The 25,397-nt window shown below is 42.5% G+C and overlaps 1 protein-coding gene across 1 annotated transcript in view; it reads right to left on the reverse strand.

Moving 5' to 3' along the window:
• Window positions 1-25,397, reverse strand: part of fhod1 (formin homology 2 domain containing 1) — an 83,142-nt gene that overhangs the window by 14,138 nt on the left and 43,607 nt on the right. Inside the window, exons 6-13 of the mRNA XM_072465851.1 lie at window positions 21,609-21,703; window positions 12,783-12,894; window positions 11,977-12,071; window positions 11,626-11,769; window positions 9,327-10,000; window positions 6,458-6,565; window positions 5,045-5,263; window positions 1,609-1,659 (exon numbers count right to left, since the gene is read on the reverse strand). Of these exons, the coding sequence (XP_072321952.1) occupies window positions 1,609-1,659; window positions 5,045-5,263; window positions 6,458-6,565; window positions 9,327-10,000; window positions 11,626-11,769; window positions 11,977-12,071; window positions 12,783-12,894; window positions 21,609-21,703 (1,498 nt within the window). The remainder of the gene's footprint in view (window positions 1-1,608; window positions 1,660-5,044; window positions 5,264-6,457; window positions 6,566-9,326; window positions 10,001-11,625; window positions 11,770-11,976; window positions 12,072-12,782; window positions 12,895-21,608; window positions 21,704-25,397) is intronic.

Raw genomic sequence — 25,397 nt, forward strand, 5'->3', positions numbered from 1 at the left:
GTCAGACTTGGGTCAAAGGCTTCAGCAGTGTCTGGGTCCACGGTCCAGTCCAGGTCCCGGTCTAGTCCCGGTCCAGGTCCTGTCCCGGTCCAGTCCTGGTCCAGACCCGATCCAGTCCAGGTCCAGTCCAGGTCATGTCCAGTCCTGTCCCGGTCCAGTCCAGTCCCGGTCCTGTCCCGGTCCAGTCCAGTCCCGGTCCTGTCCCGGTCCAGTCCAGTCCAGTCCTGGTCCAGTCCAGTCCCGGTCCAGTCCAGTCCAGTCCTGGTCCAGTCCAGTCCAATCCTGGTCCAGTCCAATCCTGGTCCAGTCCGGTCCGGTCCAGTCCACGGTCCAGTCCACGGTCCAGTCCCGGTCCAGGCCACGGTCCAGTCTTGGCCTGTAATTAGTGAGTCTGGACCAGGTTTAGTGGCAGCGTTTATGTCTTTCTATTGTTTGGGACTGAACCACAAATGGACTGAAACCAGGTCCAACAGAAACATGTCTCCACTCGGCTTTAGAGGGACAAAAGACGGTTCAGAAACGAGCCAAAACAAACGACTGTGAAGTTACACTGTGGCTCGCATTGCACTGGACACGTCTGAAATATGAAATGTGACGTTTGAGGGAAAAATATGGAATCTATCTAAATCTCTCTGCGCGATACTATCACAATAAGAGTCTCACGGCACAGTTTTTTATTTTGAAGAGGCTGACAGGATTACATCGATAAGCTTTCTCTGTGTCTTAAGTAGGTCTCTTACTACAGCAACTAATGATCGCGATATCGGTGATCTTTTCCCGATCCGATACCACGTAATACTACTTTTATCGCAACATTGATCCGATACGACACCGAAGAGTTTTGTTTTAAACTGCATAGAAACTCTTAATTGCAGTCATTATTTTCTTGAACGTATAAAAAGTAAGCATAATGTGCAAAGAACCTAAAATGTGATCAATATATCTCTTAGAAAATTGTGTTTGGGATGGAATTTTAAGTTTTGAGTGTACACAATACTTTGATACTTCCGTGAGCATCAATATATCTATATTTGGCATCGATGCGTGCATTTTATTATTATTTTAAAGGACAAATATGATATACAATCTAAATTATATCCGCATCTCTTCTGTTTCCAACGGGACTGAGTTTTGGCGCCATATACAGGCTGCAGAGGGAATTACAACAGGCTCATAAAAAGAATAAAGAATCCTGGATAAATAGTCCTCTCCCTCCAAGCTTAAAAGACTCAAATAGTTCAATTTTAAGTTAAATATAAGCCCAAAGTGCATGGAAACACAACATTTAACTGCTAATAAACCCGAGCAAACACATCACTGCAGAGAAATATTTTAGTGTCATATTTAATGGGTCTGGTGACTATTGCAGGTAGAATATTGCACCATTTCATCATTAGGCATTGAAAAAACAAGAATCAAGTAAAAAAAAATAAAAAATTAATGTCCGTTGACTTGTCACACACAAATCGTTCTATCAAAACGTTTGCTACAACTACAGCTCAGTTCAAGAAACAAAAAGAAACCACACACACCAGATTGTACAGCCCCAAAGCCTTCATTCCATCACCATTTCCCAGCATGCATTGGGCCAGGGGCAGCGTTACTTACTCAAACATCTTGAAAATGGGTTTGTCCTGTTTAACATTAGCGTCCTCAGCGCTGTAAGGACACAGCAACACACAACTCAAAACACGGACGCACTTTAGTGAAGAAAGACGTTACAATCACGTTTCCCCCGATCATTTCGACGCCAGCACCGACAGTCAACCTTCTCCAAAGTCACGGGACGGAGAGAAATCAGGTCAAATCAATCAAAAACACACCCAAACACCATCACCTGCTGAATAATTGATCGTCATCAGTTGTCATTTGTAGTGTCAGCACCCGTTTAAATTGACAATTATCTACAGTAGATGGAAACATTTTCGATTTCAAACTAAAAGCCCAGAAATGAAGAATTATACCATCCAGAGAATTGGCATCCAGCGGCAAAATATTGACTTTATTTTTGTTTTATTGGTTTTAACACAGTTGTTCTTATTTGATTCGACTAGTTTTATTGTTAGGTTAGTGTAGTCATCTTCATTTTATATTGATTTCTTTATTTGTACAGTGCAGCATGAAATATGCTGTATAAATAAAGCGGATTGGATAATGTATGTATGGATTTTTGAAGCAGGAAGTGCGCTGTTAGCATGCTAATGTTTGTTAGCTTTAGCCTCTGAAAGTCAGGAAAAGTGGTTATAAACTCGTTGTGGTGAATAATTAGGATGTTAGGAAAGAGAGCGATAAATGTGGAGCGCTGCAAAGAGTTTAACGTGAAGTAAATCTGTTTTTCACATTTTTAAAGACAGCAAAAATAAGTAAGAGCTAGTTGTGGCTGAGCCTGCATGAATAATATTGTTCTTTACACTGCAACTGTCACGTAACAAAGACTGGGCAAAATTACAAACAATATAAGTAATTAATGTTATGTATTTCCTTGTTTATATTCACCAATCACAATTATATTCCCTTTTATATATTTTAATAATGAAAAATAATGAATAAATACAAGTTTTGATGATAATTATCTTTAATTAGTTTTTACTCAGTGGAATGTATTTTTTTTTTTTTTTTTGGGATTTCAATTATTATTATTTTTTTTTTTTATGATAAAAAGACAGATTAAAAAAAAGAAAATTAAACCTAAAAAACTCTACTTAACTTTTGCACAGACTTGATATTGAAAATGTGAAACTATTCGATTTGGATATGATTCATATTTGATAAATATTATAATAGAAATAATCCATGATTCTTTTTACCTTCTTTGTATTCACCAATCACAATTTTATTCAATGTTATATATTTTTTAATAATGAAAAATAATGAATAAATACACATTTTAATGATAATTGTCTTTAATCAGATTTTACTCAGCGGAATTTAACAACAAATATTGTTCAATTTATTCCTTTAAATCTCTACAGAACATTTACTGACTTGATATTGACTATTTGAAATGATTCCATGTAGATCTGATTAATATTTGATTATTTGTTACAAGAAACTAGTCTTTGTTTGGCCGCAGTGTCGTGAGTTTGAATCCCGACTCCGACGGTTTATTGCATGTTCTCCTTCTCTCTCATCCTCATTTCACACTGTTCTTTCCTGTTTAATAAAGCCTACGGGCAAAACAAATATTTAAAAAAAACAAAAAAAAACAAAAGGAACGTCATCACAAAACTATTCCGCAGTCACGTGCAGATTTCTCGGATGGTTTTCATGTTTTCATGTTGGATAGCTGGATGCCAATGATGGCGTTTGACCATAAAAAGCTTGAATAAAGATCAGGACAGAAAAGAATGTACTCACCAGAACATGGGCTCGTCCTCCCCAGAGCTGGAGAGGGGCAGGACAGAGACAGAAGGGTTTAAAAAAGAGAAAAGATGAAAGATTTAAGCATAAATATTAGAACTGAAAGACGTTCGAGCTAAAGCAGCAGCACAACACGGTCAGTTCAAATACAAGTGGTTTGAATTGGAAGAGCAAAAAACACACACGCGGCTGTAATAAAAGAAAAAGAGAAACGTTTAAGAATTCAAGACAAACTAGCAAAAACATTCATGGCAAGAAATATGTAAAATGATGCTAAAATTCTATTCTATTATTAAAATAGTGAAATGAATTTCACAGTAGGAAACAGCACCTGGTGGTGGGAGAAGGTTATTATTACAATATTCTATAATAATACATTGAGACTTTTTAAATTTTAAACAAACAAAGGGTCAAAATATAGTGACTTAAAGCTTCTATATAGAAAATATTACAGATAAAGTGAAGGAAATCAGAAATTGTGTTCTCCTTTTTTGATATTTTGATCTGATAATTTTGCCATTTTTGCTATAAAATAAATAGATTGTAAATTAAATTATAAATTTTTCATCTGTTTTTTAGTCTAGTTAACAAGTTAATGATGACATATCTGATTATGTTTATTTTAACAGTCAACTAATCATGATTATTCAGATTCATCTTTTCAAATTCTTACTTGAAAAATGTGGAGTCAATTTAGAAAGTATACAATAAGTAGTTGATTTAAAGTAGTTTACATCTTCTACAACAGTAAAATTACAAACTTAAAACGCAAACAAGGCTAAATGTATTAAAATTATAGGCTTACATAACAATACACAGGCTGCGAAATAGACGGGGGCCCGGGGCCCGCAAGCAGTTGAATCTCCGGCGGGGCTGCGGTTTGAAATAGGAGGGGGCCCGTCGTGCCCCTCCTCGAAAAAAATCAAGATTTAACTAGTAATTTGGCCATATTCGGGGCATTTTCATCGCTTAAGTTTTGTTTTGACAGACATGCCCACTTCGCACGTCTTCTCGCTTCTCATTGGCCGAGCGGTCTCCATGATGTAATATCGATGAAAGCGGGCATCTGATTGGCCGCTGCGTTCGTGTTGCGTTCACGTGTCCTCGGAAATGCTCGGTCTAATTTTCGGGGCAATGTATATATGTTAGTAGTTTATTTTGTAGGACGTGATTTCATATATTCCACAAGATCTCCTTGTGTCAAATGCTGTAAACAGTATTTATTTTGTATCTAATAAACATTATTATATTAAATTAAACAGTTTTAAAGATCATGATCTCTGGTTTATATGATTCAGTATTTGTGCTCTTCATATCAAATAACAGATACAAGTACTTTAAATTGTTTACATGCTAATAACCAGGTTTAAAACAACACATTTATATTGTTCTTATGACGCCGCAATGCCGCGCGCACTTGTGGGCCCCTGAAATTGCTTTTCAGGCCCCAGGCCCCTAACTTTGAAAATCTATTTCTCAGCCTGATACAATAATAAAACAGTAAATAAAGAATATAACTACAACGTGACATTGGGCTTCCTTTAAAACGTGAACACAATTACACAGATAAAAAAGAGACATTTCATTAAAGTCACAATAAAATTCCATCGTTACAATTTAGAGTTTGAATCCGTTGACCGCGGTAACCACACGCTCTGACCCAAAATGGCGGCCGTGCACTTACTTGAAGCTGGGCTTGCCCTCGGTCTTGCTCGGCTCCTGTGAAGGCTGCTGCTGCTGCTGCTGCTGCTGCTGCTGCTGCTGCTGCTGCTGCTGCTGCTGCTGCTGCTGCTGCTGCTGCTGCTGCTGCTGCTGCTGCTGCTGCTGCTGCTGCTGCTGCTGCTGCTGCTGCTGCTGCTGCTGCTGCTGCTGCTGCGAGTGGGACGGCTCAGGCGACGACGGGCTGGACACGGACAATACAATATGAAAAGTGAAAACACACACACGCACGCGCACGCACACACACCACACAACACACAACACACACACACACACACTGGGAGAATGGGAGTGAGCGACCAAGTATGAGAAGACTGCAGTTAGAAAACACAGAGTCCTGCCAAAGCTTCATTCCCGTTGTGTTCGCAGACTCAGAGGCAATGAATTAAAAAGTAAAGCACGGACAGAAAAGCAATTTAAAAATACAGAGAAGCAAAACAGTGTAAGTGTTGACTCTGATGGTCGAATCGTCATTTCATTGTGATTATAAGGGTTTAGCAAAAAGGAGAAGGCATTTAGTTCATCCTGGCATTATAAATACAATAATATATAGATTAGGAGAACTTTTATGTGTAAATAATTGTTTGGGTCAGATGCACTGCACTGGAGATAAACGTGTTAGCATGTTCTTTATGCTATAGTATCTGAATAAGTGTTAATATGTTACGTTAACATACCAGACACCACAGTTCTGTCTGTGCCTCATGTAGCTGAAGGTGTTACGTTAGCATACGTACACCTATTCACCATGTTCTCTACCATGTTATTATTTGAAACTGCATTTCAAGATGAAATGTCTGTTCTTGGTCTTGGATTTTATCAAATAAATTTCCCCCAAAAATGTGACTTATACTCCAGTGCAACTTATATATGTTTTTTTCTTCTCTATTATGCATTTTATGGCTGGTGCGACTTATACTCCAGAGCGACTCATAGTTTGGAAAATACTGTAAACTTGCCTTTCCATAACCAAATACTTTTAAAGATTTGAGACTAAATTTGTCCATCAAAGTAAAGTCAAAGTGCACACAAATGTATTTTTTAACCTTAACCCTTCTAGAGCCAATTGTATTTTGTTAATTTGTTTATTTTTTTCTTAAAGCTTCAATTTTAATAAATGTGTTCTTATTTTTATGGTCATTTCACACACACAAAAAAATGTCAAATCAAATATATCCCAAATTACTATAGAGAAATATTATGCTTTAAAATAAGTTTTCTTTATATTTTTTACCATTTATTGTTTGGAAATATCATAATTTGCAGACGTCTTTGTGTTTTGTCTCTTTAGTTTCACAAAATCTCAAAAAAAAGTCTCTTATTGGAGTCAGTTCTGGATTTAGAGTACAACTTTCCCATGATGCAGCCTGTCACAGACCTGTGCGCCGCAGAAGACTCCTCACAGATGGAGCTGGATTTGGAGAAAAGCCTGGACTTCCTGCTCAGCCCCAAAGCAGACATGTGGTGACTGAGGAAAGAGCGCCCCCTACAGGTTATGACACCACACCACAGTGAACAGACAGGACGGAGGAGAAGGAGGAAAACATCACGTTAGAGACAGAAACACCAACACCAAAATCAAGAAGTCCAAAGTATAAAGAATAAAAGGAGCCACCACCGCATTTGTACCAAAAAACTACCAATCTGATTTATTTGGATTTTCATTTACTTTGTGAGAAGTAAATTAAATTGTGAGAAGGATTTATTTTACACCCAAAATGACTGAAATTTCAAGCTAATTTTCAGTTTCAAATACAAAAAAATCTTCTCTGTAATAATAATTATTATTACTATTACCATTAGTATATTTATTTCTATATTTAAATATATTATATCATTTATTTTAGTTAATTATTTATTTTATTATAATTTATATAATAAAATATAATATATAATATAATATAATTATATATTTCAACAAACTAAAGCAAGAAATTCCAACCTGGCTCTATCAATTTGTCAGATTTGTAAGTCCCAAATATGTGCAATTTTTACATATATAAAATGCCTTATTTGTGTTATTGTTTATTTACAACATTTCTGTAAGTAAAGAAGACATTTCAAAATTATCTCTAGATTTAAGATGTTTTTCCCGTTTCCTGCAGAGGCTCGTTTGAAAAAGTTGACAGTTTAATCTTGGTTTAAACAGTTTTGTTTTAAAGCACTGACAGTAACACCTTTTCTTACACGTATGAAGCGAGGAACGTTTCATGTATTTCTCACTCTCTCACTGCTCCTTTAAGCCAGATGCCCTTCCTCACTCGTGTTACTTCTTGGTTCTGCAGCTCTCGATCCACAAAAACACACATTCCTGGCGACTGAACTCAGAGGTAAATCGTGCCCAAATAAAATACAGCTCGAGGTCTAAACTTGGACTCACACGAGGACAAAACGGTACAAGAACAACAAAGTTACTACTGCATTTACTCATGTGTCGACTACAAACATCCAGACTCAAGGTCAATGAGCAGCTGGAGTAAAAACGTAGAGTTTAGACTTTGGAGGAACAAATTTGACTTTCTTTTTTTGTCAAATGGCACCGATTAAAAGAGTGTTTTGTTTATGTTCGACAAAGTAATATTTAAAGTTCTTTTGTTTTAAAAGAAAACCAAATAGAAAACAGGTTAATATGAGAACAAAGTACGGGCGCTTTTGGTCACGTTGCCCAGCCCTAGATTTAGTTGATTTTTAGACAATAATAAAGTAGAATTTAGAGCTTTTGGTTTTGACTAGACCTGGTTTAAACTTGGAACTAGGAATAATCTGATTTAGTTTTGGTTTGTCACTGTTCATTATAAAGATGTTTTATTGTCTTATTAAATTGATTTATTCTGTCTAATCCTGGTTTACTTACGTTTTAGATTTATAATGCATCTGAAAAATTCCCCAAAAATATTTCTTATTTTAAAATGTTGGCTTTTTGAATTAGTCAAGTGACATTTGAATTAATAACTTGATGATACGCAAACTCTGTTTTCAGACAATGTTTGCACTGGTAACGTACTATTTTTGTGTAGTCGACTGAAGTATTTTCTGTATCAGGCCAAAAAACACCGAAGAAAATGTACCAAAGTCTAAACCTTGGGTCATAAGGTCTAAACTAGGACCAACTCAGGTTTAAAATAGGACCACTCTATTGTTCTAGACATGGACCGACCCAATGGAAGACCAAAATGTGGATAAAACACAGTAAACACAAGACTCACTGCAGAGGAGGAGAATGTGGTTTACTTTGTTTTAGTGACATGTACACTTACTCTCTTATTTGTATTTATTGAATTGCTTAAAAAATATAAATATAAATATAAATAAACTGGGACGGTTTGCAGCCGAGTGTGAAGCGGCTGGGATGAGAATCAGCACCTCCAAATCCGAGGCCATGGTTCTCGACCGGAAAAAGGTGGCTTGCCCTCTCCAGGTGGTGGGGAGTCCTTGCCCTAAGTGGAGGAGTTCAAGTATCTCGGGGTCTTGTTCACGAGTGAGGGAAGGATGGAGCGTGAGATCGACAGGCGGATCGGTGCAGCGGCTGCAGTGATGCAGTCGCTGCATCGGACCGTTGTGGTGAAGAGGGAGCTGAGCCGAAAGGCAAAGCTCTCTATTTACCGGTCGGTCTACGTTCCTACCCTCACCTATGGTCATGAGCTTTGGGTAGTGACCGAAAGAACAAGATCGCGGATACAAGCGGTCGAAATGAGTTTCCTCCGCCGTGTGGCTGGGCGCTCCCTTAGAGATAAGGTGAGGAGCTCGGCCACACGGGGGGAGCTCGGAGTAGAGCCGCTGCTCCTCCACGTCGAGAGGAGCCAGCTGAGGTGGCTCGGGCATCTGTTCCGGATGCCTCCTGGGCGCCTCCCTCGGGAGGTGTTTCAGGCATGTCCCACCGGGAAGAGGCCCCGGGGAAGACCCAGGACACGCTGGAGAGACTATGTCTCTCGGCTGGCCTGGGAACGCCTCGGGATCCCCCGGAAGAGTTAGAGGAAGTGTCTGGGGAGGAGGAAGTCTGGGAGTCCCTGCTCAGACTGCTGCCCCCGCGACCCGGCCCCGGATAAAGCGGCAGAAGATGGATGGATGGATGGATAAAAAAAAATAATAAAATAAAATAAAAAATAATAATATATATATATATATATATATATATATATATATATATATATATAATAATAATTAAATAAAAATGCATACAGCTAAATTGTTTGCCTGAAATATATAATAAAAACAAACTCAAAATTCATCAGTTTAAATGAACTTACGGACTTAGCGGCCCTTTCATCTCCTGCTCCGCCGCTGTGTTCCCGTTTGGCAGCGGCGACCCTCGCTGAGGCGTGGCCGGGCTGGAGGCAGGGCTACCGGGGTCAGAGTTCAATGCAGGGGGCGACGTGGGTCTGCTGTTCGGAGCGAGACTGTCCAACGAGGCGGAGGACGACGTCGGCGACTGTGCGCGGTCACTGAGGATCGGAGAGGCGACGTCTCGAGTCGGCAACGGAGACGAGACAGTCGGCGATGGCGCTAGGTCGCTCATAAGCAGAGAGGCGCGGTTTTCGATGGGAGAAGGAGAAGAAATGGTCGGGGAGAGGACGTAGGTGTTGAGATTGGGCGAGGCCAGGTCCTGAACGGGCGACGGCGAGGAGAGAGTCGGCGATGGCACGTAGTTATCGACAATAGGAGAGGTGCGCGTTTGCGTTGGCGAGGCTGTAAACGGAGATGTAACGTTGATGCTGTTCAGACGAGGCGACGTGAGGCTCAGCGTGGGGGACGGCGACGAGGAGGAGGACGAGAGGAGGTCCGGCAGGTTTTGGGATGAGGATCGTCGGCTCCTGCGCCCGTCCTGGTCCGAGCTGGAGGACATCGTCGCTGCTTTTCGCCGTTCTTTGCGGAAACACGGAGGAGGGTCGTCCATCTCGCCGTCTTCGTATTTCAAGGCGTTCTGAAGCAGAGAATGTACTAAAGTCAACAAAAACTTACCAAAATATCTCTACTAAATTATCAATCTGTCGACTAAAAACTGAACATCAAAAACTCTCAAAACCAAAAAAAAGTTGTTTCTTTTGTGTTGATGATGCACAAACTAATTATGGCGTGATGTCACTTCCTCTCATTTTCAACAGATTTTTCAACCTTTTCTTCACAAATAGCAACTTGATCGTTATAAAACTATCATTTATATTCACAACAGGTATAAATACCCCAAATAAAGTCAAAATTAGAAAATTATAAAAAGCTGCCATAAGCACCAATATGAGATAAAGCTGAAACTAGGAACGTTAGTGTAGCGGTTATTGTGAGAATAAACATTCGTAAGGTTTTACGATAATAATCACGATTATTGATTAAACCCAATAAACTTGGCATCTCTAGCTGCAACTGCAATGTCCTAAATTATACTGCTTTATTGAACTAGTATGTTTTGTTTTGGACACTGATAAATAATGAAATTTAATTTACTCAAAGCAGATTGAACCTCAAATTTAAACAGTTTTGTAATGGACACTTTGGAGAACTTGAATAAAAATGAATCCGAGCTGAAGGATGTGTTCTGTTCCCCGGCGTAAAACAAACACACAGTGGCACTACAGTGGTACTACAGTTGCACTACAGTGATACTACAGTGATACTACAGTTGTACTACAGTGGCACTACAGTGATACTACAGTTGCACTACAGTGATACTACAGTGATACTACAGTGGCACTACAGTGATACTACAGTTGTACTACAGTTGTGCTACAGTTGCACTACAGTGATACTACAGTTGTACTACAGTTGTACTACAGTGGCACTACAGTTGTACTACAGTTGTACTACAGTTGTGCTACAGTTGCACTACAGTGATACTACAGTTGTACTACAGTGATACTACAGTTGTACTACAGTGGCACTACAGTGGCACTACAGTTGTACTACAGTTGTACTACAGTTGTACTACAGTTGTGCTACAGTTGCACTACAGTGATACTACAGTTGTACTACAGTTGTACTACAGTGGCACTACAGTGATACTACAGTTGTGCTACAGTGGCACTACAGTGGCACTACAGTTGCACTACAGTGGCACTACAGTTGCACTACAGTTGCACTACAGTTGCACTACAGTGGCACTACAGTGGCACTACAGTGGCACTACAGTGGCACTACAGTTGCGCTACAGTTGTGCTACAGTGGCACTACAGTTGCACTACAGTTGCACTACAGTGGCACTACAGTGGCACTACAGTGGCACTACAGTTGCACTACAGTGGCACTACAGTGGCACTACAGTTGCACTACAGTTGCACTACAGTGGCACTACAGTGGCACTACAGTTGCGCTACAGTTGTGCTACAGTGGCACTACAGTTGCACTACAGTTGCACTAGAGTTGTGCTACAGTGGCACTACAGTGGCACTACAGTTGTACTACAGTTGTACTACAGTGGCACTACAGTGGCACTACAGTGGCACTACAGTGGCACTACAGTTGTACTACAGTTGCACTACAGTTGTGCTACAGTGGCACTACAGTGGCACTACAGTTGTACTACAGTTGCACTACAGTTGTAGTACATTTGAGTACCTCGTATGTGGTGAACTGGGCCCTGAGGTCGGGCTCCGTGACCTTGCTGCTCAGGTGTTTGTGGATAATCGTCTCCATCCCGAGTTGCTCCAGACCGTCAGTCATGTCGTAGAAGGAGTCCTGGTCTGGGAGCGCGGCGAGAGTCTGGCACAGAAAACACAAGTGCAGGAAGTGAGTAATAATCAATCAAATCCCTTTTTCTAGAACCCCATTGTATCTCTTTTCTCTAGATTGCATTTTGGCTTTTGAGAGTGTTTTATTGTGTAATTTCCCTTGTGAAACTAAAGTCTTATCCAAGTTCCAGTCGATTAAATAAGTAAATGAATATGTTTAACTTCTTGAGTCATTTACCTTGTTGATAAGTGTCATTGTGAACATCAGGAGCTCAGTGTCTGCTCCGTTCTTCTCCTCCAGAACCTCCAGAATGTAACTCCAGGCTTTTTCACCTAAAGAACAAAAGACAGATGAGCTTTGCTATAACATTTATAATATGTGGCTTTCTAACTTCTAAAATGAACACTAACGGCTTCAAAAATCAAAACAATGAAAAATGCATTAAAAATCAAATACAGTTCACAGCCGTGTTAAACATTGATCTAAAATGAGTGAAACTCATATTCGTCAGGACAAAACAATCATAACAAAACATAGATAGATCTAAATAGAATCAAAAGTAGAAATTAAACTAAATTATCAAGTAATTTGACTAAAATAAGGATGTCAAGATGAAATGGAGCTTCAGAGCTGGGCTTTTAGCTCCTCAGCACCAAAGCCGCAAAAATATCTTTAGTGTCACAAGCGTTTAACAAAAGTGTAAAATGTGTGACTAAGAACAGTTCTTCTTGAGAGTGTTGTTTTTATAATTATAATTAAATTATAATTATAATTTTGTATTATCATTATTATTAGTTGAATTGAACTGGGACAGTGCACATTATCATTCAGAAAGTTTTATTTCAGAAATGTGGTCCATATTAGATAATGGGAAACAATAACTAAATGTCTCTTGTTGGGTCATAGTGTCAATATGAGGAATAAGTGCAGATTCCTTCACTCGTTCTACAATTTAGCTTTTAAACCTTGAGTGAGGAATGAAGGCTGTAATTAAGACACGGTCGGTAATAAAAAGAACTACGACGACCCAAATATAAACGTACCTCTTCTTCCATCCACTTTATTGACGGCCTTGATGAGCAGAGTGGCGTTGGGATCAGAATACTCCACAAACACGATGAGCAGTTTGAGCGCCGTTTTCACCACGAGACGAGACTGTGGACACAAACACAGAGGCGGTGACACAGAGCGAGCACCAGAGAGCGCTGTGGACAAAACACAGAGGCAGTGACACAGAGCGAGCACCAGAGAGCGCTGTGGACACAAACACAGAGGCAGTGACACAGAGCGAGCACCAGAGAGCGCTGTGGACAAAACACAGAGGCAGTGACACAGAGCGAGCACCAGAGAGCGCTGTGGAGACAAACACAGAGGCAGTGACACAGAGCGAGCACCAGAGGGCGTTGTGGAGACAAACACAGAGGCAGTGACACAGAGCGAGCACCAGAGAGCGCTGTGGACAAAACACAGAGGCAGTGACACAGAGCGAGCACCAGAGAGCGCTGTGGACACAAACACAGAGGCAGTGACACAGAGCGAGCACCAGAGAGCGCTGTGGACAAAACACAGAGGCAGTGACACAGAGCGAGCACCAGAGAGCGCTGTGGAGACAAACACAGAGGCAGTGACACAGAGCGAGCACCAGAGAGCGCTGTGGAGACAAACACAGAGGCAGTGACACAGAGCGAGCAGCAGAGAGCTCTGTGGACAAAACACAGAGGCAGTGACACAGAGCGAGCACCAGAGAGCGCTGTGGAGACAAACACAGAGGCAGTGACACAGAGCGAGCACCAGAGAGCGCTGTGGAGACAAACACAGAGGCAGTGACACAGAGCGAGCAGCAGAGAGCGCTGTGGACAAAACACAGAGGCAGTGACACAGAGCGAGCACCAGAGAGCGCTGTGGAGACAAACACAGAGGCAGTGACACAGAGCGAGCACCAGAGGGCGCTGTGGACAAAACACAGAGGCAGTGACACAGAGCGAGCACCAGAGAGCGCTGTGGACAAAACACAGAGGCAGTGACACAGAGCGAGCACCAGAGAGCGCTGTGGACAAAACACAGAGGCAGTGACACAGAGCGAGCACCAGAGAGCGCTGTGGAGACAAACACAGAGGCAGTGACACAGAGCGAGCACCAGAGAGCGCTGTGGACAAAACACAGAGGCAGTGACACAGAGCGAGCACCAGAGAGCGCTGTGGAGACAAACACAGAGGCAGTGACACAGAGCGAGCACCAGAGGGCGCTGTGGACAAAACACAGAGGCAGTGACACAGAGCGAGCACCAGAGGGCGCTGTGGACACAAACACAGAGACAGTGACAGAGCGAGCAGCAGAGAGCGCTGTGGACAAAACACAGAGGCAGTGACACAGAGCGAGCACCAGAGAGCGCTGTGGAGACAAACACAGAGGCAGTGACACAGAGCGAGCACCAGAGAGCGCTGTGGACACAAACACAGAGGCAGTGACACAGAGCGAGCAGCAGAGAGCGCTGTGGACACAAACACAGAGGCAGTGACACAGAGCGAGCACCAGAGGGCGCTGTGGACACAAACACAGAGGCAGTGACACAGAGCGAGCGCCAGAGAGCGCTGTGGACACAAACACAGAGGCAGTGACACAGAGCGAGCAGCAGAGAGCGCTGTGGACAAAACACAGAGGCAGTGACACAGAGCGAGCACCAGAGAGCGCTGTGGACAAAACACAGAGGCAGTGACACAGAGCGAGCACCAGAGAGCGCTGTGGAGACAAACACAGAGGCAGTGACACAGAGCGAGCAGCAGAGAGCGCTGTGGACAAAACACAGAGGCAGTGACACAGAGCGAGCACCAGAGAGCGCTGTGGAGACAAACACAGAGGCAGTGACACAGAGCGAGCACCAGAGAGCGCTGTGGAGACAAACACAGAGGCAGTGACACAGAGCGAGCACCAGAGGGCGCTGTGGACAAAACACAGAGGCAGTGACACAGAGCGAGCACCAGAGAGCGCTGTGGAGACAAACACAGAGGCAGTGACACAGAGCGAGCACCAGAGGGCGCTGTGGACAAAACACAGAGGCAGTGACACAGAGCGAGCACCAGAGAGCGCTGTGGACAAAACACAGAGGCAGTGACACAGAGCGAGCACCAGAGAGCGCTGTGGACAAAACACAGAGGCAGTGACACAGAGCGAGCACCAGAGAGCGCTGTGGAGACAAACACAGAGGCAGTGACACAGAGCGAGCACCAGAGAGCGCTGTGGAGACAAACACAGAGGCAGTGACACAGAGCGAGCACCAGAGGGCGCGGTTGACAAAACACAGAGGCAGTGACACAGAGCGAGCACCAGAGGGCGCTGTGGACACAAACACAGAGACAGTGACACAGAGCGAGCAGCAGAGAGCGCTGTGGACAAAACACAGAGGCAGTGACACAGAGCGAGCACCAGAGAGCGCTGTGGAGACAAACACAGAGGCAGTGACACAGAGCGAGCACCAGAGAGCGCTGTGGACAAAACACAGAGGCAGTGACACAGAGCGAGCACCAGAGAGCGCTGTGGAGACAAACACAGAGGCAGTGACACAGAGCGAGCACCAGAGGGCGCTGTGAACAAAACACAGAGGCAGTGACACAGAGCGAGCACCAGAGGGCGCTGTGGACACAAACACAGAGACAGTGACACAGAGCGAGCAGCAGAGAGCGCTGTGGACAAAACACAGAGGCAGTGACACAGAGCGAGCACCAGAGAGCGCTGTGGAGACAAACACAGAGGCAGTGACACAGAGCGAGCAGCAGAGAGCGCTGTGGAGACAAACACAGAGGCAGTGACACAGAGCGAGCAGCAGAGAGCGCTGTGGACACAAACACAGAGGCAGTGACACAGAGCGAGCGCCAGAGAGCGCTGTGGACACAAACACAGAGGCAGTGACACAGAGCGAGCAGCAGAGAGCGCTGTGGACAAAACACAGAGGCAGTGACACAGAGCGAGCACCAGAGGGCGCTGTGGACACAAACACAGAGGCAGTGACACAGAGCGAGCACCAGAGAGCGCTGTGGACACAAACACAGAGGCAGTGACACAGAGTGAGCGCCAGAGAGCGTTGTGGACACAAACACAGAGGCAGTGACACAGAGCGAGCGCCAGAGAGCGTTGTGGAGACAAACACAGAGGCAGTGACACAGAGCGAGCGCCAGAGGGCGCTGTGGACACAAACACAGAGGCAGTGACACAGAGCGAGCACCAGAGAGCGTTGTGGACACAAACACAGAGGCAGTGACACAGAGCGAGCGCCAGAGGGCGCTGTGGACACAAACACAGAGGCAGTGACACAGAGCGAGCACAAGAGAGCGTTGTGGACACAAACACAGAGGAAGTGACACAGAGCGAGCAGCAGAGAGCGCTGTGGAGACAAACACAGAGGCAGTGGACACAAACACAGAGGCAGTGACACAGAGCGAGCACCAGAGAGCGTTGTGGACACAAACACAGAGGAGGTGACACAGAGCGAGCACCAGAGAGCGCTGTGGAGACAAACACAGAGGCAGTGGACACAAACACAGAGGCTGTGACACAGAGCGAGCAGCAGAGAGCGCTGTGGACACAAACTCAGAGGCAGTGACACAGAGACAGGACACAGTGACTCATTTGTCCAAAAAGGGAAACTTCCTATATTAAAACACAAAGTCATCTGTTCCTTTGGCCTCTGAGTCATAAGACATTCAAACATTGTGTATCAAGTATGACAAATAAACAGTCGGGTTGTCAAAAGTATCGGATACATCAATACTTAAACTAGTATAGAAAGTATTAAAAGAAAAAGAAGAAAACAATTAAATTAGAAAAGAAAGTGTAATTATTTTGGGTTGTTGAAAATAATAATAATAATAATAAATATAACCGCAAGCGGCAATGATCAGCCCTCGCCACGCCGCCGCCAAACCGCCGCCACGCCGCAAGAGGAGGGGGCGCTAACGCGCCCCAATTGTCCTTTTATTACGCCTACTGCTGAATTTGTGACGCTGTCACATCTTCTCCCCTTTGTTTTACCATCAAAAATACATTTTATTTTGAATTCTTGGCAAAATGTGCGGCTTTGCCGCACAGACACCGTGACTCTTTGAATAAAAATGTGGATAACTTTTGATGGTCCTGAAGATGAGTCTCACCAAATTTCAGGTTAATAGGGCTGACGCCCTGGGAGGAGTTTGTGAAAGTCTAAAGTGTAAACATGTTCTGGCAATTTCCTCATTGGAATAACATGAAAGGTTTCGGTCATCGTTACGGCAACGCCATAACAATTATGACATGGGTCTCATTGACTTTTTTGATGGGGATGCTAAAATTGAGTTGTGTGTCAAATTTCATATAATTTCGCAAAACTAAACATTTAACCTCCATATAAAATCTGTAGGGGGCGCTGTGGCGCCAAATTAATTTATTTCACTTCAAGTAGGTTTAGGGCAAAGAGTTTAACAACTGATTCTAATTTGACGCAATTCGGACTTTATCTGCGCAAACGGCAGAAATTTTAAATATGGGAGATTTCTGAAATTCTAGCTACAGTTTGAGACCGTGACAGGTATCAATGTAATTTGGATAACTTTTGATGTCCCACTCCTCAGTAGCATTTTCACCAAATTTCAGCTTTTTAGGGCCAACGCCCTGGGAGGAGTTCGTAAAAGTACGACGTTTGGAAAAACTCCGAAGTCATGTTTAGCCATTTTTGAAGCAATATGGCCGACATTTGGTTGGGCGGACGGCGTTGCCGTAATAATATTTTTTACTTCTCTTGTCACCATCTACCTCTGCGCCAAATTTCATGATTCTACGATCAGATTTTTTTTGGGTCATTTCCCATCTCTCAATGCATTTTTGGTACATTTGGGGGCGCTGACGCGCCAATTTTTTTTATTTTAGAAAAGGGAAATAGCCAGAATGTAGAGAGGCAGGATTGTTAGAGGTGTGCAAATTTTTGTGACTTTTCGTCAATGTTCACTGGGTGAAAAATAGGGGGGTTGGTCCCGAGAAGAAAGAAGAAGAAAGAATTAAAGCCGCAAGCGGCATCCAACGGCCCTCGCGGGCCGCCGGCCTTCCGACTCTGCGCTTTCGACTTGATAAAGATGGCGCCCTTATTGTGTTTTGAATTAAAAAAGAACGACAGACGGCGACACATTGGACATGGCCAATCCAGTGTAAATGAACACAAGTGTCAGTCAAATTTGCTGCTCCGCCGCACAGAGACCGTAGCACTTGGAATAAAAATATGGATAACTTTTGATGCCCCACTTGTGTAGATGATATTGCCCAAAGTAAAGCTTGATCGAGCTATTGCCCACGGAGGAGTTTGTTAAAGTGTGAAGCGTAAATGTGAACATTTCAAGGATTTAGCGTTTTTCCCATCTGTGACAGTATATTTGCAGCTCCACGGCACAGAGAACGTAGCACTTAGAATCAAAATATGGATAAGTTTTGATGCCCCGCTTGTGTAGATGATTCTCCCCAAATATGAATTTGATCGGAAAATCGCCCTAGGAGGAGTTGGTTAAAGTGTGAAGCGTAAAAATGTGGTCATTTTAGAGATTTCGCTGTTTTCCCATTTGTGACATATATTTGCGGGTCCGCCACACAGAGACCGTAGCACTTAGAATCAAAATATGGATAACTTTTGATGCCCCGCTTGTGTAGATGATTTTCCCCAAATATGAGTTTGGACAATCAGACAATCGCCCTAGGAGGAGTTTGTTAAAGTGTGAAGCGTAAAAATGTGGTGATTTGAGCAATTTCGCGATTTTCCCATAAGGATAACATGGGATGTTTCTGTCATCGCTACGGTTACGCCGTACAAAATATGACTTTGGCTCTCAAACTTTTATGATCAGGATGGCAAATTAGAATTTTGTGCAAAATATCATGTAATTTGACCTCGGGGCGTCTCCCATAGGCGCAATGTATTTTGACTTTTGTCGGTGGCGCTGTCGCGCCATTTTTTGACGAAAAAAAAAAATGGCCCAGAAAAAAATCAAATTTTTCGCCGATTCTGAATTTTGGGCAAAGTTTGGTGAGTTTTTGAGCATGTTCAGGGGGTCAAATTAGAGCTCAAAAAGCAGAAGAACAAGAAAAATAATAATAAAAAAAATAATAATAATATTTTTAGCAAAAACAATATAGCCGTTTCCACTATAACAACAAATTATACATCGTTTGAAAGCTCTAAGCCTTCCCGATGCCGCCATGGGGTGGAATCATCATTACGAGTGCTTACGCGCTCGTCACTCCCTATTCCGTCGGGAGCAATAGGCCCTCCGCCCTGCTGGGGCTCGGGCCTAATAATATTCCGATGCGAAAACAATGTTTCCCATTTTTTAAATATCATAAACTATACATTTTCGGAAAGCGCGAGCGCTTTCCTACCTCATGGTGTGGGTCCCTGGTCACTGACGGGTACTTTCGTTAATTTTGAGTGGGCTCCGCCCACTTTGTGTTTTTGGCCCTCTATACAGTAATAATGTTCAATTTTTGCATTACATGCTTATATGCACGGAACATGCAAGAGATGGGGAACGTATTCGTGAGCTACTTAGCGCAAATGAGTGCTTTATATGGGGATGACGACCGCGAAGCGGTCGTCATCTCAATGTAAAGTGCTCGTTTAGTGCGCACTTTTGCACGGGCTTCGCCCGTTTACAACGGTAATGTTCCATTTTCCTACTACTAATTAGTATGCACGGGGCGTGCATGAGTGAAGGAGTGCGTTAGTGAGTGTTTGGAAGTGGGCGAGCGCTTCGCGCTCGATTTCGTGCGCACTATGTGCGCACTTTTGCAGCCGTGCTTCGCACGGCCTTACGAGATTAATAGGCCTCTCGCCAGCTTGTGGCGCTCGGGCCTAATAATAATAGTAATAATAGTAAAAAGTATTTTGTCTTGATCCATTATTTATTATTATGGTATAAAAATGTATATCAAGTATGGAGTATATTCCTGAGTATTGAGAGTTTGAAATGTTAGTATTGTGACACTAATAAACCAAAAGTAAAGATCGTCGGAATAACAGTAATTACTAACAACGATAGTTCAATAAATGAAAGATGGGACAATTTTGGATCAATATTTATTGTGTGTACTTTTTCTTTGTATCAACGAGACATTTTTCCTTAATTTGTTGTAGTATGAAGAGCATTTGAGCTGTGGAGGGTTGAATATATCTCTCAAAACAACTGTTGGCTCTAATGTTATAATTCAACTCTAATATTTTAAGATACGCCAAAAGAAAAACTGTGTGCAATTGACAACTTCAATCATAATTATCTGGGCTTTACAGACTCTAAAACAAATGCTAAAATACGTTTTACAACAAAGACATTATTGAATTAAATTGGCAAAAAAGAAATACTACACATCAGTATTTTTTCTTACTTTATATACAATATTCATCAGATAATCTTAATGTACTGAAGAAATACTTGTTTCAAAAGTATAAAAATGAATTGCCAACTAGTGAATAACAAAAATAACAAATAAACTACAGTGAAATGCAAAACTAATAGCGATGTAAACTGAAATCAAGACAAGTATTCACCATTATCTGTCATTTTGTTACAGCGTTTACAGTTTTGGGCACGGACCAGAGCAACTACTAAGTTTAAATAGAACAAACAAAACACAAAATCATAAAAGCTCGAGCTGCATGTTCCTTTCATGAGCCAACAAAAACATCAACAAAATACTTTCAGCCGTATCTGCCTTTGATTAGATTAGAGCCCCAAGAAAAGCAGCTCAATACAGAACCATAAACACAATTACATCAGCGTCTTCACCGAACAGAGCCACAGCTGGGAATGGACTTTTCCCTTTAAAACATGCACTATTTACTATTTTAAATCTTCATTATCGGATTTTTATACCTTGAATGGAGGAATTAGATGTTTTGTTTAAGTTAAATAATTCTATTCGAAGTGCTCAAATATATAAATAAAACGTATCCAGAAAAATTGACATAAAAGACTGAAAAATACGAGCTGACAAACTAATAAAAGAGTGCATTTGTGCAGATCCAAACAACAGATTTATCAGGTTTTTTTTGCAGGTTATTTCGTCGTTTGTGGAGGAACTTGTGGCACATCAAAAACTGTTGCTTTCGATATTTTCAAATTGTGATTTCGAGTCAATTGCGATTCCTTTTGCAGTAAAATACTTTATATTCAGAAGCAGACTGAACGCAGCGGTCTGATATATTCCTGCACGTTTGTGATTCATTTTACAGACATTTCACACTTTTCTGATAATTAAACCGCCAATAATTATATTTAAAGACATATTTTGACATATTTCTGTTGGATTGACATTATATTGTCAGATAGATTTTCATTTTTAGTCAATTTCACCCACCACCAGTACAGTTTATTGCAAAGTACCGTACTAGGAAAAAAGCACAATATGTTTCCGTTCGAGATGTCACAATTATTCTGTTCATCAAATGTTTTGATTATTCACTTCACAAAATAATTGTAAGAATGAAAAAATAATAATCTGGACATTTTAGAAGCAAAATTAAGGATTTTTTGTTCAGTGTATAGCTCAAAAACTAGACCAAAATGTAAATTACTTTTTTGTTATTTTTCTGGCTTTTTTTGGTCAGCTTTTTTTCTTCTTTTATTTTGTCTTTCAGACAGTTAAATCTCGTAAAGCTGGATACAAACACGGGAATGATAGAAAATTAAATATTTCACTGTTGTTTGGTCACAGACTCAATAATGTGTTGTAATGATGTTTTTCTCACAATAATCGTAACACTAACATTTGATATCATGACATTCCTAGTCAAAACTATTTCCCAGCTCATATTCGTCCTAAGCTAAAGTGCATTTCCTCTTGTGTATCAGTTTAGTACTGACCAGACTTCCTGTGAGCGCGTAGAGCCACTTCACCGTCTCGTTGTGCTGAATCACGCCGTTCATCCCGTCCACAAACAGCATGATCTGAGACAGCGCTGAGGAAACACAAGACACATGAGGAAACACTGTCCACAAACAGCATGATCTGAGACAGCGCTGAGGAAACACAAGACACATGAGGAAACACTGTCCACAAACAGCATGATCTGAGACAGCGCTGAGGAAACACAAGACACATGAGGAAACACTGTCCACAAACAGCATGATCCGAGACAGCGCTGAGGAAACATAAACACATGAGGAAACACATGAGGAAACACATGAGGAAACACAGACACATGAGGAAACACTGTCCACAAACAGCATGATCTGAGACAGCGCTGAGGAAACATAAACACATGAGGAAACACATGAGGAAACACAGACACATGAGGAAACACAGACACATGAGGAAACACGGACACATGAGGAAACACAAGACACATGAGGAAACACAAGACACATGAGGAAACACTGTCCACAAACAGCATGATCTGAGACAGCGCTGAGGAAACATAAACACATGAGGAAACACATGAGGAAACACAGACACATGAGGAAACACTGTCCACAAACAGCATGATCTGAGACAGCGCTGAGGAAACACAAGACACATGAGGAAACACAAACACATGAGGAAACAGACACATGAGGAAACACAGACACATGAGGAAACACAGACACATGAGGAAACACAGACACATGAGGAAACACTGTCCACAAACAGCATGATCTGAGACAGCGCTGAGGAAACACAAGACACATGAGGAAACACAAACACATGAGGAAACAGACACATGAGGAAACACAGATATATGAGGAAACACATGAGGAAACACAAACACATGAGGAAACACTGTCCACAAACAGCATGATCCGAGACAGCGCTGAGGAAACACAAGACACATGAGGAAACACAAACACATGAGGAAACAGACACATGAGGAAACACAGACACATGAGGAAACACAGACACATGAGGAAACACAGACACATGAGGAAACACTGTCCACAAACAGCATGATCTGAGACAGCGCTGAGGAAACACAAGACACATGAGGAAACACAAACACATGAGGAAACAGACACATGAGGAAACACAGATATATGAGGAAACACATGAGGAAACACAAACACATGAGGAAACACTGTCCACAAACAGCATGATCCGAGACAGCGCTGAGGAAACACAAGACACATGAGGAAACACTGTCCACAAACAGCATGATCTGAGACAGCGCTGAGGAAACACAAACACATGAGGAAACACATGAGGAAACACGGACACATGAGGAAACACAGACACATGAGGAAACACAAACACATGAGGAAACAGACACATGAGGAAACACAGACACATGAGGAAACACAGACACATGAGGAAACACAGACACATGAGGAAACACTGTCCACAAACAGCATGATCTGAGACAGCGCTGAGGAAACATAAACACATGAGGAAACACATGAGGAAACACGGACACATGAGGAAACACAGACACATGAGGAAACACAGACACATGAGGAAACACAAACACATGAGGAAACACGGACACATGAGGAAACACGGACACATGAGGAAACACGGACACATGAGGAAACACGGACACATGAGGATACACAAACACATGAGGAAACACGGACACATGAGGAAACACGGACACATGAGGATACACAAACACATGAGGAAACACGGACACATGAGGAAACACAAACACATGAGGAAACACAGACACATGAGGAAACACAGACCCATGAGGAAACACGGACACATGAGGAAACACATGAGGAAACACGGACACATGATGAAACACATGAGGAAACACGGACACATGAGGAAACACGGACACATGAGGAAACACATGAGGAAACACGGACACATGAGGAAACACGGACACATGAGGAAATACATGAGGAAACACGGACACATGAGGAAACACAAACACATGAGGAAACACAGACACATGAGGAAACACGGACACATGAGGAAACACATGAGGAAACACGGACACATGAGGAAACACGGACACATGAGGAAACACGGACACATGAGGAAACACATGAGGAAACACGGACACATGAGGAAACACGGACACATGAGGAAACACAGATATATGAGGAAACACAGACACATGAGGAAACACGGGCACATGAGGAAACACAGATATATGAGGAAACACATGAGGAAACACAAACACATGAGGAAACACAGACACATGAGGAAACACAGATATATGAGGAAACACATGAGGAAACACAAGACACATGAGGAAACACTGTCCACAAACAGCATGATCTGAGACAGCGCTGAGGAAACACAAGACACATGAGGAAACACAAACACATGAGGAAACAGACACATGAGGAAACACAGACACATGAGGAAACACAGACACATGAGGAAACACAGACACATGAGGAAACACTGTCCACAAACAGCATGATCTGAGATAGCGCTGAGGAAACATAAACACATGAGGAAACACATGAGGAAACACATGAGGAAACACGGACACATGAGGAAACACAGACACATGAGGAAACACAGACACATGAGGAAACACAAACACATGAGGAAACACGGACACATGAGGAAACACGGACACATGAGGAAACACGGACACATGAGGAAACACAGACACATGAGGAAACACGGACACATGAGGAAACACAGACACATGAGGAAACACAGACACATGAGGAAACACGGACACATGAGGAAACACATGAGGAAACACATGAGGAAACACGGACACATGAGGAAACACATGAGGAAACACGGACACATGAGGAAACACGGACACATGAGGAAACACATGAGGAAACACGGACACATGAGGAAACACGGACACATGAGGAAATACATGAGGAAACACAGACACATGAGGAAACACAAACACATGAGGAAACACAGACACATGAGGAAACACGGACACATGAGGAAACACGGACACATGAGGAAACACGGACACATGAGGAAACACATGAGGAAACACGGACACATGAGGAAACACGGACACATGAGGAAACACAGATATATGAGGAAACACAGACACATGAGGAAACACGGGCACATGAGGAAACACAGATATATGAGGAAACACATGAGGAAACACAGACACATGAGGAAACACAGACACATGAGGAAACACAGATATATGAGGAAACACATGAGGAAACACGGACACATGAGGAAACACGGACACATGAGGAAACACGGACACATGAGGAAACACAAACACATGAGGAAACACGGGCACATGAGGAAACACAGACACATGAGGAAACACATGAGGAAACACAAACACATGAGGAAACACAGACACATGAGGAAACACGGACACATGAGGAAACACGGACACATGAGGAAACACGGACACATGAGGAAACACAGACACATGAGGAAACACAGACACATGAGGAAACACGGACACATGAGGAAACACGGACACATGAGGAAACACGGACACATGAGGAAACACGGACACATGAGGAAACACGGACACATGAGGAAACACAGACACATGAGGAAACACAGACACATGAGGAAACACGGACACATGAGGAAACACGGACACATGAGGAAACACGGACACATGAGGAAACACAGATATATGAGGAAACACATGAGGAAACACATGAGGAAACACAGACACATGATAAAACACGATCTGAGACAGTGTTGTTTTTTGTTTCTTTTTGTATCAGTACTTTCTCAAATGAGTCTAATTAAGTCTTACTATTTGACCT

This window comes from Eucyclogobius newberryi, unplaced genomic scaffold (assembly GCF_026437365.1).
Source record: "Eucyclogobius newberryi isolate DKJ021-1_F unplaced genomic scaffold, fEucNew1.0.hap1 SCAF_5, whole genome shotgun sequence".
Lineage (NCBI taxonomy): Eukaryota > Metazoa > Chordata > Actinopteri > Gobiiformes > Gobiidae > Eucyclogobius > Eucyclogobius newberryi.